The sequence below is a fragment of the Schistocerca gregaria genome, chromosome 8, assembly GCF_023897955.1.
Source record: "Schistocerca gregaria isolate iqSchGreg1 chromosome 8, iqSchGreg1.2, whole genome shotgun sequence".
NCBI classification, from domain to species: Eukaryota; Metazoa; Arthropoda; class Insecta; order Orthoptera; family Acrididae; genus Schistocerca; species Schistocerca gregaria.
In genome coordinates this window covers 492,922,973-492,936,972 of record NC_064927.1, presented here as the reverse complement: position 1 = coordinate 492,936,972, position 14,000 = coordinate 492,922,973, and the positions used below count along the sequence as shown (strand labels likewise).

Sequence of the window (14,000 nt, the reverse complement as noted above, 5' to 3'; positions counted from 1 at the left end):
GAAACTTGAGGATTATGGTGAAAATTGGAAGTATAATGCACCAGCCATGTAGCAATACAAAGAAGCATCACAAAGGGATGTGGGCAGAAATCCATTTTGGGGTATATGTTGTATTTAGTGACACAACACTTCTAAAATGCACAAAGAGCTGGTGCTTGCCTGACAAATAAAAGCAGCAGTAAATAAAACATATATCCTTCTGAAAGGAAAATTAACTACAGTGTGGACTATGATCATTATGATAAACAGAGTTTTAATCAAAAGACACCAGATATGTATTTTGCTCTCTGTCTCTATGACGTTCTGAGTTGCAGAGACCATATAAAATTACTGCCAGAATATGTGTAAAAATAATGCATTAAGTTTCCAGCTTCATCACAGTTCAGTATTCAGTAACAAACATACCGTGAGGCAGTTTCATAGGGTAGTCCTTATGTTTAAAGCTCAGAGGCAGTGCTGAACCACATAAACAGACACAGGAAAAGCTATTAATGCTTCTGAGAACAATGTGAAGGGGTATACTCTTAAGAGTGAGAAATGTATACAAAACAGTGCCCAGTAGATTCCTTACTTGTTATCTGGGGAGTATATATACCTCGAAGACCTTTAACTACAAAGGAGAGTAGCTCTGAAGAGAAAATACATGAAAAGAATGTGGACAGTACATGGTGTGTTACTGGATATTGGAGCTGCAGTATTGACAGGGAGTGGCAACTCATGTCGGCATCACTTCTGCCAAACACTAAAGAATAAAGTAGGATGGAGCATTGAGTTTCCACAAGATAAGTGGTCCAATTCATCTCTAGGCACGGGTTAATTCTTCATACACCTATTTAAACAAATTCAGTGTGTGTGGTGAGACTGTAACACTGGAAGATAATATTTCGCATTGTTATGGTGCAGCTCCTAATTCGGAATGATACAGATGTGCTGTGAGAGCAGTGCACACTTATGAAGTTCTGTATTCCTCAAAATTAATGAATTCTTGCAGACAAGTCACAGAAGGAACTTTAAGCATATATCACTGCAAGATGTGCGTTATGATACTCCAAATGAGTGTGATGTCACCATGCACATGTATTTTGGAGCGTCAAGACTAAAATCCCTACCTAACCATTGATGTTTAGGTCTTCCATGGTTTCTCTAAATTGCTTTAGGCAAACCTCGGGCTAGTTCCATATGAATGGGCAGAGCTGACTGTCCAGTCCTAGTATTATCTCACCCCCCCCCCCCCCCCCCTCTCTCTCTCTCTCTCTCTCTCTATACTGTGATTCATGACAACAAAGCTTGACAGCAGATGGAAAATTGGATGCTTGTCACTGCCAGGATGCCAACAGTCCACGAGAAAAAGGGATGATGCGACTTTGGTATAAGTAAAGCCATGTGACAAAAAGTGAAATGTGAGCTCCACGCGTCAGTTCTGACATTGAACTGTGGTGGTTTTCGAGGACTGGCTGTGACTAAATTTGGGCATTCTATCTGTTAGACCTATGATGTGATGTGATGTGATGGCAGCACATGGCAGTGGTTTGAGTTCAGTGAGAAGCGATCACAGGCTCTGTGTGACGATGGTTTTCTCATACAGTGCTTCAGTAGTAGAACCGTACACACTGGCTGCAATGGTTGAAGACAGGATCCATTTCACGTTAGCTGTGCCCCTCACATTTGAAAGACATGACTCCAGAACCGCTCTAATTTGCTGTGATGGTAATAACAGCAATAACAATAAAAGAGAAATATACTGCTATTAATAAAACAATTAATATATAAGTACAACTAAAACAGTGCAGATTGTTTGAAATATACTAACATAGGTTCCAGCTGGCAGTGACTTTCTGATTGAGGTATAATATACCAATACAGGAGTGTAATGCACTTATCTGTAGTATAATGACATTTTACCATAACAATGTCACAAATTTGACCTTGCACGGAAATGTGTGGTGATTAAACTGACTTATGTTGCATCTGCTACATTAAGTGGAAGAGCACTATGTGATCAACAATATCCAAACACTTTGCTGAAAATGACTTAAAAGTTGGTGGCGCCCTCCATTGGTAGTGCTGGAATTCAATATGGTGTTGGCCCACACTTAGCCTTGATGACAGCTTCCACTCTCGCAGGCATATGTTCAATCAGGTGCTGGAAGGTTTCTTGGAGAATGGCAGCCCATTCTTCACGGAGTGCTGGACTGAGGAGATATATCGATGTTGGTCGGTGACGCCTGGCACGAACTTGGAGTTCCAAAACATCCCAAAGGTGTTCTATAGGATTCAGGTCAGGACACTGTGCAGGCCAGTTCATTACAGGGATGTTATTGTTGGGTAACCATTCCGTAAATTATGCTGAAGGATGCAATCGCCATCCCTGAATTGCTCTTCAACAGTGGGAAGCAAGAAGGTGCTTAAAATATCAAGGTAGGCCTGTGCTGTGATAGTGCCACGCAAAACAACAAGGGGCGCAAGCCCCCTCCATGAAAAGCACAACCACACAATAACACCACCGCCTCCGAATTTTACACTGGCACTACACACACTGGCAGATAATGTTCACTGGGCATTCGCCATACCTTCACCCTGCCATCAGATCACCACATTGTGTTCCATGATTCGTCATTCCATACAGTGTTTTCCCACTATTCAATCTTCCAATGTTTACACTCCTTACACCATTCAAGGCATCACTTGGCATTTACCGGCGTGATGTGTGGCTTATGAACAGTCGCTCGACCGTGAAATCCAAGTTTTCTGAACTTCCACCTAACTGTCATAGTTCTTGCAGCGGATCCTGATGCAGTTTGGAACTCATGTGTGATGGTCTGGATAGATGTGTGCCTATTACAAATTACAAACCTCTTCAGCTATTGGTGGTCTCTGTCAGCCGCAGACGATGTCAACCTGTATGCTTTTGTGTTGTATGTGTCCCTTCACATTTCCACTTCACTGTCACATTGGAAACAATGGACCTAGGGATGTTTAGGAGTTTGGAAATCTCGCGTACAGACATATGATACAAGTGACACCCAATTACTGATCACGTTCAAAGACCGTGAGTTCCGTGGAGCGCCCCATTCTGCTCTCTCATGGTGTCTAATGACTTCTGAGGTCACTGATATGGAGTAGGTGGCATCACAATGCACATAATATGAAAAACTTATTATTTTTTTTGGCTGTGTCCGGATACTTTTGATCATATTGTGTATGTTCCAGTACTGCTTCTTATGTTTCAGTAGTATGTGATCATAATTTAAATTATTGTGTAAGACAGCATTTCTAGTTACAGTGTATGGAAATGGAGCAGTTATCTGTCAGCCACATTTTGAAATGAGGAACAATAAGAAAGAAATTAATTAGTCATTTGAGCCATGTCACTGAATTATCCATATCTGTTAATTATAGCACTTTGGCATATTCTTTTTCCAGAATCATACCACGTGCTCGTGAAGTTCTGCAGATAGCGGGAAGCCTTAATGACGTGTTCTTACAAGGTACATCAGCTGTTATCACAATCAATCGGCGACTGCGTCACATTATGGGGTATGTTCTTCATATGGACTGTGATCTTCGTGTGAAACTTAACAGGTAAGAGGGATATTGTGGAAGCAATCGTCATATGATATAATCCCTGTAATAGCTTAAAAATATAAAACATAGGACTAAAAAACCACTAATCTTCACTGTGAAACTGCTATTTCAATTACTGTTTATTACTCTTTAGTCCTACATGCAGACTGTCAGAAATGTGATTGTAACGTTATAACATCATTCAACGATAATATGATTTTACATAAATATTTTTTAGCATTATTCATTTTATGTTGGCGTACATTGAGGTGTAGGTGAATATGGAATGGGGGTAAGAAATGAAAGAGGAAGCCGCCTGGTAGAATTTTGTGCAGAGCATCATTTACTCATAGCTAACACTTGGTTCAAGAATCATGAAAGAAAGTTGTATACATGGAAGAGGCCTGGAGATACTAGAAGATTTCAGATAGGTTATATAATGGTAAGACAGACATTTAGGAACCAGGTTTTAAATTGTAAGACATTTCCAGGGGCAGATGTGGACTATGACCACAATCTACTGGTTATGAACTGCAGATTAAAACTGAAGGTACTGCAAAAAGGTTGGAATATAAGGAGATGGGACCTGGATAAACTGACAGAACCAGAGGTTGTAGGGTGTTTCGAGGAGAGCATTAGGGAACGATTGTCAGGAATGGGGGAAAGAAATACAGGAGAAGATGAATGGGTAGCTTTGAGGTTTGACATACTGAAGGCAGCAGAGGATCAAGTAGGTAAAAAGATGAGGGCTAGTAGAAGTCATTGGGTAAGATAAGAGATATTGAATTTAATTGATGAAAGGAAAAGATAAAAACGCAGTAAATGAGGCAGGCAAAAAGGAACACAAATCTCTCAAAAATGAGATCGACAGGAAGTGCAAAATGGCTAAGCAGGGATGGCTAGAGGACAAATGTAAGGATATAGAAGCTTGTCTCACTAGGGGTAAGATAGATACTGCCTACAGGAAAATTAGAGAGACCTTTGGAGAAAAGAGAACCACTTGTATGAACATCAAGAGCTCACATGGAAACCCAGTTCTAAGCAAAGAAGGGAAAGCAGAAAGGTGGAAGGAGTATATAGAAGGTCTATACAAGGGCGATGTACTTGAGGACAATATTATGGAAATGGAAGAGGATGTAGATGAAGATGAAATGGGAGATACGATACTGCGTGAAGAGTTTGACAGAGCACTAAAAGACCTGAGTCGAACAAGGCCCCCGGAGTAGACAACATTCCACTAGGACTACTTACGGCCTTGGGAGAGCCAGTCCTGACAAAACTCTACCATCTGGTGAGCAAGATGTATGAGACAGGTGACATACCCACAGACTTCAAGAAGAGTATAATAATTGCAATCCCAAAGAAAGCAGGTGTTGACACTTGAAAATTACCGAAATATCAGTTTAATAAGCCACGGCTGCAAAATACTAACATGAATTCTTTACAGACGAATGGAAAATCTGGTAGAAGCCCACCTCGGGGAAGATTCAGTTTGGATTCCGTTGAAATGTTGGAACACATGAGGCAATACTGACCCAACAACTTATCTTAGAAAATAGATTAAGGAAAGGCAAACATACGTTTCTAGCATTTGTATACTTAGAGAAAGCTTTTGACAATGTTGACTGGAATACAATTTTTCAAATTCTGAAGGTGGCATGGGTAAAATACAGGGAGTGAAAGGATATTTACAATTTGTACAGAAAGCTGATGACAGTTACAAGAGTTGAGGGTCATCAAAGGGAAGCAGTGGTTGGTAAGGGAGTGAGAGAGGATTGTAGCCTGTCCCCAATGTTATTCAATCTGTATATTGAGCAAGCAGTAAAGGAAACAAAAGAAAAATTTGGAGTAGGAATTAAAATCCAGGGAGAGGAAATAAAAATTTGAGGATCGCCGATGACATTGTAATTCTGTCAGAGACAGCAAAGGGCTTGGAAGAGCAGTTGAACAGAATGGACAGTGTCTTGAAAGGATCTTAAGATAAACATCAACAAAAGCAAAATGAGGATAATGGAATGTGTCAAATTAAGTCGGGTGATGCTGAGGTAATTAGATTGGGAAATGAGACACTTAAAGTAGTAAAGGAGTTTTGCTATTTGGAGAGCAAAATAACTGATGATGGTCGAAGTAGATAGGATATAAAATGTAGACTGGCAATTGCAAGGAAAGCATTTCTGAAAAAGAGAAATTTGTTAACATTGCGTATAGATTTAAGTGTCAGGAAGTCATTTCTGAAAGTATTTGTATGGAGTGTAGCCATGTATGGAAGTGAAACGTGGACGATAAATAGTTTGGGCAAGAACAGAATAGAACCTTTCGAAATGTGGTGCTACAGAAGAATGCTGAAGATTAGATGGGTAGATCACATAATTAATTAGGAAGTATTGAATAGAATTAGGGAGAAGAGAAATTTGTGGCACAACTTGACTAGAAGAAGGGCTCAAAGGATCACCAATTTAGTACTGGATGGAAGTGTGGAGGGTAAAAATCATAGAGGGAGACCAAGAGATGAATACAATAAGCAGATTCAGAACGATTTAGGTTGCATTAGGTACTGGGAGATGAAGAAGCTTGCACAGGATAGAGTAGCATGGAGGAGAGCTGCATCAAACCAGTCTGGACTGAAGACAACAACAACAGCAATAACAATAACAACAACATACAGGTTGTGCCCATTCTTATTTGAGATGCCATTACATGCTGTTCTTCCCATACTACTGTATTTGGATCATGAATTGTTGTAAGTGTGCACTGTAGTTTTTGTATGATGTAATTAAATTAGGCATTTTTTTAAATACTTCTATAATTGGTGTATTATTTCTGGTCTGCCTGAAGGTAGCCATAATTGCTAGCTTGTTTGATAACACGTACTAGGGCAAAATTAGCTAATCACAAATGGAATTGAATAAAATGTGACAGAGAGAGCAGCGAAGAGGAGATGGGGCATGGAAGGGGGGGGGGGGGGGGGACATGCTGATGGGCATGACCAAGCAGGTGGGGGAGGGGGTGTACAAAGAGAGGGGGTAGAGAACATGGGGAGTGTGGAGGAGATGAACATATGGGGGGGGGGGGGGGGACAATGATGTGGCCAGAGAGACAGGGGAGGATTAGGTGGTAAATACAGCTTCACACACAAAAAATCTTTCAAGAAGCTTCTAAATTATGCTGTAAACACTTCTATCTTATTTTTCTGGCAACTATGTATAACCAAGCGAAGTGAACAGTTTTGTAATAAATGCAAGCTATTGTCAGGCTCAGTCAAATGAAAGCAGCACAAATGGGAGGAGTTAATATAAACTGTAAGTATAAACTGTTTGTTATTTCAAAAGTAACTAGTGGTTGATTTGTGACTTTATGCAACGGCACACCTTACCGGTACCTCTGACAAAAAGAAAGCACTAAAATAACACTTTAAGGCATCTAAATTTCAAAAAAACGTCCCCGAAGGTCACAATACCAGAACCTTTTTTGCAAATCAAGCACTGGCAGGAACTTTTGGTTGTACCCAGGCACGTGCCTCTTCATCTGAATCATATCAATGGCCATGAATCTTCTTCTTCAGTGCTCCAAAAGTATCAAAATTTTGCAGGGAGAAATTTTGGCTGTTTGGATGATCTTTAAAGGCTTCCAAGTGAAACTTCTGCAGTGTAGTCAAAACAACATGCACAGCAGCCTGGGCTCCAACCGCAAGAGCCCGCTGATCGTAGACATTCTGAAAAATGACCCCACAATTAGTACACAGCAGCGTGTCAACACTTTTCAAAAGTTAATGAGTGCTGCAGAAGCAAAACTTTTAGAAATGTTGTTGAACAGTATAATTATCTGGGTGGATCATGTCTGCCCACGTGTTGCCAAATTTATTTAGACTTTGCTGCATACATTTTTCTGGTAAATCCTTACACATCCTCCATACAGTCCCAATCTCCCCCAAATGTGATTTCCATATTTTTGGAACCCCAAAGAAAGTGATTTGTCACCATCGATTTGCTATGGACGAAGAGATGTACAATCACTGTTCCGAAGACAGTCGCAAACAATTTTCCATCTGTCTCATTTTAATTTGATTGCCCCATATATTTTGCACATCTGAAGAGCAGAATTACTTCATGAGAATCTTTGGAAGCATACAATCAATAAAGAAAATATTCCAATGCATCAGTTTGTTAATACTGTGCGTGGCTAAAATGAAGCATTCAAAAGGAAATAAATTGTGTTGTTTAAGAACATGCGTGTAATAGTGCTGAAATTTGATTTATATTATATTCTCATTCACGTATCAGTGTTGTATCTCTCCCTATTATAATGAGTTCTTAATGCTGTTATGTAGCACCTATGATAACACTTTAGAACCCTGAAGATAGAGTTGAAGTTCTAATAAACCAATATTCCGTACTGTAGGAATGTTCTTATAGAACGCAAATACTTTTGGATTAAAAGAGATCACTCATTGAAAAGCAGAAGCGTTGAGTTGTCAGTAGGCACATGGAAAGAAAAAAAACCACTCTTGTTATCTTTTGGAGTTACACATTTGAGAGCTAAAATGCTGCCCCCCCCCCCTTACACACCCACACCCACACCCACACCCCCACACACCCACACCTACACCCACACACCCACACACCTACACCCACACACCCACACCCACACACCCACACCCACACACCCACACCCACACCCACACACCCACACCCACACACCCACACCCACACACCCACACCCACACACCCACACCCACACACCCACACCCACACACCCACACCCACACCCACACCCCCACACCCACACACCCACACCCACACACCCACACACCCACACCCACACACCCACACCCACACACCCACACCCACACCCACACACCCACACACCCACACACCTATGTCCCTACATCGTGCCAGCTGGAATAACATTGGAAATGCTGCATTTCAGCAGGTGGACTGGTGGTGGTGTGGGGAGTGTCAGGTGGAGTGGGGAGAGGGATGCAGGGGTCAGGGAGAATGACTTGCATGAGGGCCGCCAACAGCTCGGAGGAAGCAGCCAGTTGCCTGGCTAGGAATGTGACAGGGAGGGGTGGCTTGTAATGCATGATTGTAGAAGCCAGGAATGAATGACACTCCGTGAACATGATGTGGAGATGTGACATGGAAAGAGGTGACAGGACTGGGAAGGGAAAATTTTAGGGTTGCCGTGTTTACTCAAATCTAAGCCATACCTGCAAAATGAGACTCGAAATCGAGGAAAAAATTTTCCCGAATCTAAGCCGCACCTGAAATTTGAGACCCGAAATTCAAGGGGAGAGAAAAGTTAGATCTCACCTCCAAATCGAAACGAAGTTGGTCCATTGTAACATGAGACACAATTTAGGTCGAAGGGATGAAGATAACAGCTACAGTAGTTTGGTTCAAGTCGTAAGTTCAGTATTTAAGCTTTACCAGGTAGCCATTGCTATGCATCAGGTGCTCCGTCCATATTTATTCGGGCACCCTTCCTTTTTCACGTGCTTCGTCTGGTTTGAATCGATTGCTTATTTTGCTTTGATCTGATAAGTGCCGTTCTCTTTGTTACAGGTGTTTGCATCACTCTAAGCTGAATCTGCATTATTGTACTGTGTGACGCATTGTTTGTTCCATTCCGATAATGAGTGTTTACGACCTGTTGCCGCTTGCAGCGTGGCTTGCTTTTCTTTACGCTAATGCCACTTAAACAAAAAAAATGGGGGGGAGGAAGGGTCTCATTAGTGAAATAATGGCAAGAGACTGCTATATAATAGACTGCGTATGACAGAAGATCTTCTGAACGAGAGAAAATTTTTCTCAGTTTCAAAATGTTTGCAGACGCCTCTTTAGTATATTACATCCTGCACATAAATTAGTCGTCTTAGATTTAAAAATCTAGTCAGTTGCCATGCCTCATTTCTGACTATATCGTTATTAAGCATAAGAATAATATGAATATAAACATGACATGATATGTATATTTTTCCGCGTTTGCAGTTGTCTCACTCTAGTTTCGTAGTTTATTAGGCAGACAGGATTTAAATGAGATAGCAACAAACACAAAAGAATACATGGCATAATGTTTGCATTTGTGTTATTCTTATGATGAAGTGAATTCATTCACAATTCGTAAAAGTTCCTATTAGCAGCCATCTCTTGTCACAGGTAGGAAAAAATTCAGAACATACAGTTGGCATCACAAACAGTCTTGCCAGTCGGATTTTCGTAGCAGATTTTTAGTGATGACTTCAAATGCAGAGAGAGAGAGAGAGAGAGAGAGAGAGAGAGAGAGAGAGAGAGTGTGTGTGTGTGTGTGTGTGTGTGTGTGTGTGTGTGTGTGTGTGTGCGCGCGCCGCTGTCGTCTTCGTCTTCAGTCTGCAGACTAGTTTGATGCAGCTCTCCACACTTTTCTATCCTGTGCAATGCAGAGTAGCAATCCTTAAAAAAAAAATATGAAAATAACTTAGAAGTTAAACGCTGAAATTTAAAACAAAATTTTATTAGGTTTATAATACATCTTGTGTGAAATGTTTAAAATTTCAGTCGTGATTCTGAACCACTATTACTCGACTCTTTGTTGCTCATTTCTTCATACAGAGCATCATCCTCCGTACCATTTAGTGCATTGGATATTTAACCTTTTTTAAATGCTTGTTGCACAGTCTGATTTGGAACACACTTCCATGCATCATAAATCCACTGGCACACTCGCGCGTTTTACACATCCTGTTGGTGTCAGTTGTCTGTCACTTTTTGAAAGCCAGTCTGTGTACATGCGTTTAAGCTTGTCCTTAAATGGTTTATTCAAACAGACGTCAAGCGGTTGCAGAATTGACATCATTCTCCTGGAATTACTGCCAAGTTTGTTTTTTTTTCCCCTAATTTTCATTTTACTGCAGATGTTGTAGGGTGTAGGCATCTAATACCAAAAGACTGTGTAAACCAAGCATTGCGCCGGGACGACGATTCCACACATGCTTAATTTATTCCAGCATCATGTCCTCTGAAAACCACCCAGTACCGTTTGCTTGTACAGTTACAGATTTTGGAAACACTTCAGATTTCAGTAAAGTCTTTCGCTTGAAAACTATAATAGGGTTTATTTACGTCCATCTGCTGTGCAAACCAGCATGACGGACATCCGCTGTTTTTCACCCCCTGATGTAAGAACACTTGTCTTTCTTTCCTTTGGCATCAACCGTATAATTTGACGGCATTGCAAAATATAAGGGAGTTTGGTCAGCATTTCCTATCTGACCAAGAAGGTATTGCTTTTCAGTGCACCGCCTGATTATGAAGCACTGAAATTCCACAAGTTTTCCTTTTTTCGGCGGCTTCTGTACAACGGAAGTTTGCCTCCGAAGTGAAAAACCCCAGCGCTTCATAAACAGATCAATCCAGGCGCGACTACCCTTAAAATATTCGGTATTTTGTTCTCTAGCAATTTCGTGTGTCTTAATTTTTAAGCTTTTGGCATTCACAGGCAGGAATTTCTGACACTGTTGCTTAACAAATTCATTTAAAATCATGTCTAGTGCATGATATTGGCCTCACTTTGCCCCCCACTAAATGCTTTTCTGCTACTTGAACATTCAAATGATTTGTCTCTCTGCAGTCGCCATCGCCTGACGTTGCTGTCATCAATCCCATATCACAGACTTGCACCATGATTAGAACTTTGTTCCCCAAAAGAAATAACTCCCATCTTGAATTTGTACTATAATGAAAGCACTTCATTATGGTTCACTAACACCAACAAGCACTTCGCAAACTTCCACGAAGTAATAGGTGTCGCTGCTTGAAATCTTAATGAGCCCCAGCATTTCAACTTGTGCAACAATCCTAAAGCCTTGTGCAGTGTTGGTATTTTTGTGTAAAGAAATTTATTATTGTTGCTACAAATATTTGAAAGGCTGCTACAATCGAAGATGAACAATACAGAATTTCTATTTACTTCTTTGGATAAAGTATGAAAATGCAGTGGTCGACACTTGGGGCAAAGAAAAAAAACTCGTCTTCTACTTTTTCTTAAAATTTATTTACTGACGCAGAGGTTTTGGCACCAATATTTATCTTAGTGAATGCAAAGCACGCCTGTGTAGCACTACATATGTTTGACGTAATAAGTCAGTTGTTGCAGCACCTAACAACATTTTTCATAACTTCTGATTACTTTGCACTCGATTCTAAGCCGCAGGCGGTTTTTTGGATTACAAAAACTGGAAAAAAAGTGCGGCTTAGATTAGAGTAAATACGGTAGGTTTTGTAGGGATAGTGGGTTACCGCAGATTGATGCCAGGACAATTATGGGAGCATAGTTCAGAAAAGCTGGTAGTGGAGGGAATGATCCAGATGGCGTGGGTATTAAACAGTCATTGAAATTGAGCATGTTGTGCTTCTAGGTGGTCAACTTGGTTCTTGGCCACAGTTTGGTAGTGGTCATTCATTCTCCTGGACAGTCAGTTAGTAGTCATACCAACATAAAATGCTGCGCTGTTTGCAGCAGAGTTGGTATATCACACGCCACTTTCACAGGTGGCTCAGTCTCTGTAGGGGTAGCATAAGCCTGTAACAGGACTGGAGGAGGAGGTGCTAAGTGAGTAGATTGGGCAGGTCTTGCACCTGGGTCTGCCACAGGGTTCATATCCTGGTGACAAGGGATTGGGAGTGTGGGAGTGGGAGTGGCATAGGGATGGATTAGTAGGTTGTGTAGGTTTGGTGGGTGATGGGGCACACTTCAGGAGGAAGGGCTAGGGCAGGATAGCCCTCATTTCAGGGCAGGCTGAGAGATAATCAAAGCCATGGGGAAGGATGTAGTCCATGGCGATATTTGGTGACCGGGTGGGGGTGGGAGGCTCCTTCACAGCTGATTCTTCTTGGATGGGGGGGGATTGGGGTGTGTGGATTAGGTTCGGGGGCGGGGGATGTATTGCCTGTATGTGAAGGCTTTCGTGAGGCACCTTCAGCATACACGGCAAGCGAGTTCTCGTTACTGCAGATAAGCTGTCCACTGGTGACTGGGCTGTATGGGGGATGACCAGTCCACCTGATCAGAATACAGCATTGGCACTTTTAGTCCATCCAGCACTGTGTAGGGGGCATAGGTTGTGTGTGTGTGTGTGTGTGTGTGTGTGTGTGTGTGTGTGTGTGTTTTTTACTGTAGCTTGTCAGAGATAACTCCTAAAGCTAGCATGTTTTCGCCTGTTGACAAAACAGCACTTCTGCTTAAGGATGACTCCTTTTTTTTGACAACTCGACGCTTCTGACCTTTGCCGAGGGGTCTCCTTTAACCCAAAACCAATGTTACAGATAATTGGTATATTTTTTGACTAATAATATTATATATTTAATTCGTTGATATGTCAGCTTGTGCTACTGTTTGAGAAGTACACTTGTTTATTTGCTCAAAGTAGAGCAAACTGGATAAGGTGTTACAATGCACTTGTTTATTTGCTAAAAGTAGAGCAGACCGTATAAGGTGTTACAACAGTGAATGGCACATACCAAATGGAAGTCGTCCATAAATTGGCTGGTAGACATGTAAATAGTGTACTGACATGTCATATGTAGTGTGCTTACAACAATTAAAATTCTTAGGTATACGGTGTGGTAATTACATAACAGATTAGAAGACTGAGTTGATGGGCAGTACTTAGTACCAGGAGGTGAACTGTGTGGTACTACCAAAACTCACATATAAAAGTGAGAGAGAGAGAGAGACACTGCTGAGCTTTCAAAACTAATAGACCTTTCATTAACGAGGAGAGAGGTTTATTCTGGAGGATGCTGAAAAGGAAGGGCAGATCACTACTGAGGCACCAGAATGGGACAGCCCCACACATAGTGAAAGCAATAGTAGACAAAGAAAACAAATAAAATATTAATCTAAATTTTGTTTCTGTGTCAGATTGATAATTCATTTAAAATACTTCACCACATTTCACATCAATTTTTTATTAATTCACAATCACTCCATGATGTCAGAATGTACACTTTTTCCAGTTTTCTCTAGGATAGGGGCAGTTATTTATTTATTTATTTATCATATGATGATACAGAGCTTGGATCAAATACATAATTTTAAGAGTATGCAGTGTAAGAAATGAAAAGCAGAATACAGGTACAGAATCAAATGTTTAAAGTGTTATGCTAAATTATGTACACATTACTCAAGTTCTTAATTTCTAAGTCCATTGTGTTGGTCCAGTTGAGTGCTACAGGTGATGCATGGTGGATATCATTTATTGATCCCCCGAAGGCTCGTTTCAGGCATTCACCAACAATGTGATTTATTGTTTGTAGGGCAACTCCACAGTCACAATCTGGAGATGTTGCCCAACCCCATTTGTGCTTTAGATATCGGCAATTCCCTTCTCTTGTTCAGATGTGGTTGATGGTTCTCCACTGGCGTCTGGGGAGTGTGAAACCTGGAACTTGCATGGA

The 14,000-nt window shown here is 41.1% G+C and overlaps 1 protein-coding gene across 2 annotated transcripts in view; it reads left to right on the top strand.

Annotated features, from left to right (window-relative positions):
• LOC126284458 (midasin) overlaps positions 1 to 14,000 on the top strand; it is a 481,989-nt gene that overhangs the window by 260,432 nt on the left and 207,557 nt on the right. For both annotated transcript variants that reach the window (XM_049983379.1, XM_049983380.1), the window contains one exon: positions 3,424 to 3,582. In XM_049983379.1, coding sequence (XP_049839336.1) covers positions 3,424 to 3,582 — 159 coding nt within the window. The remainder of the gene's footprint in view (positions 1 to 3,423; positions 3,583 to 14,000) is intronic.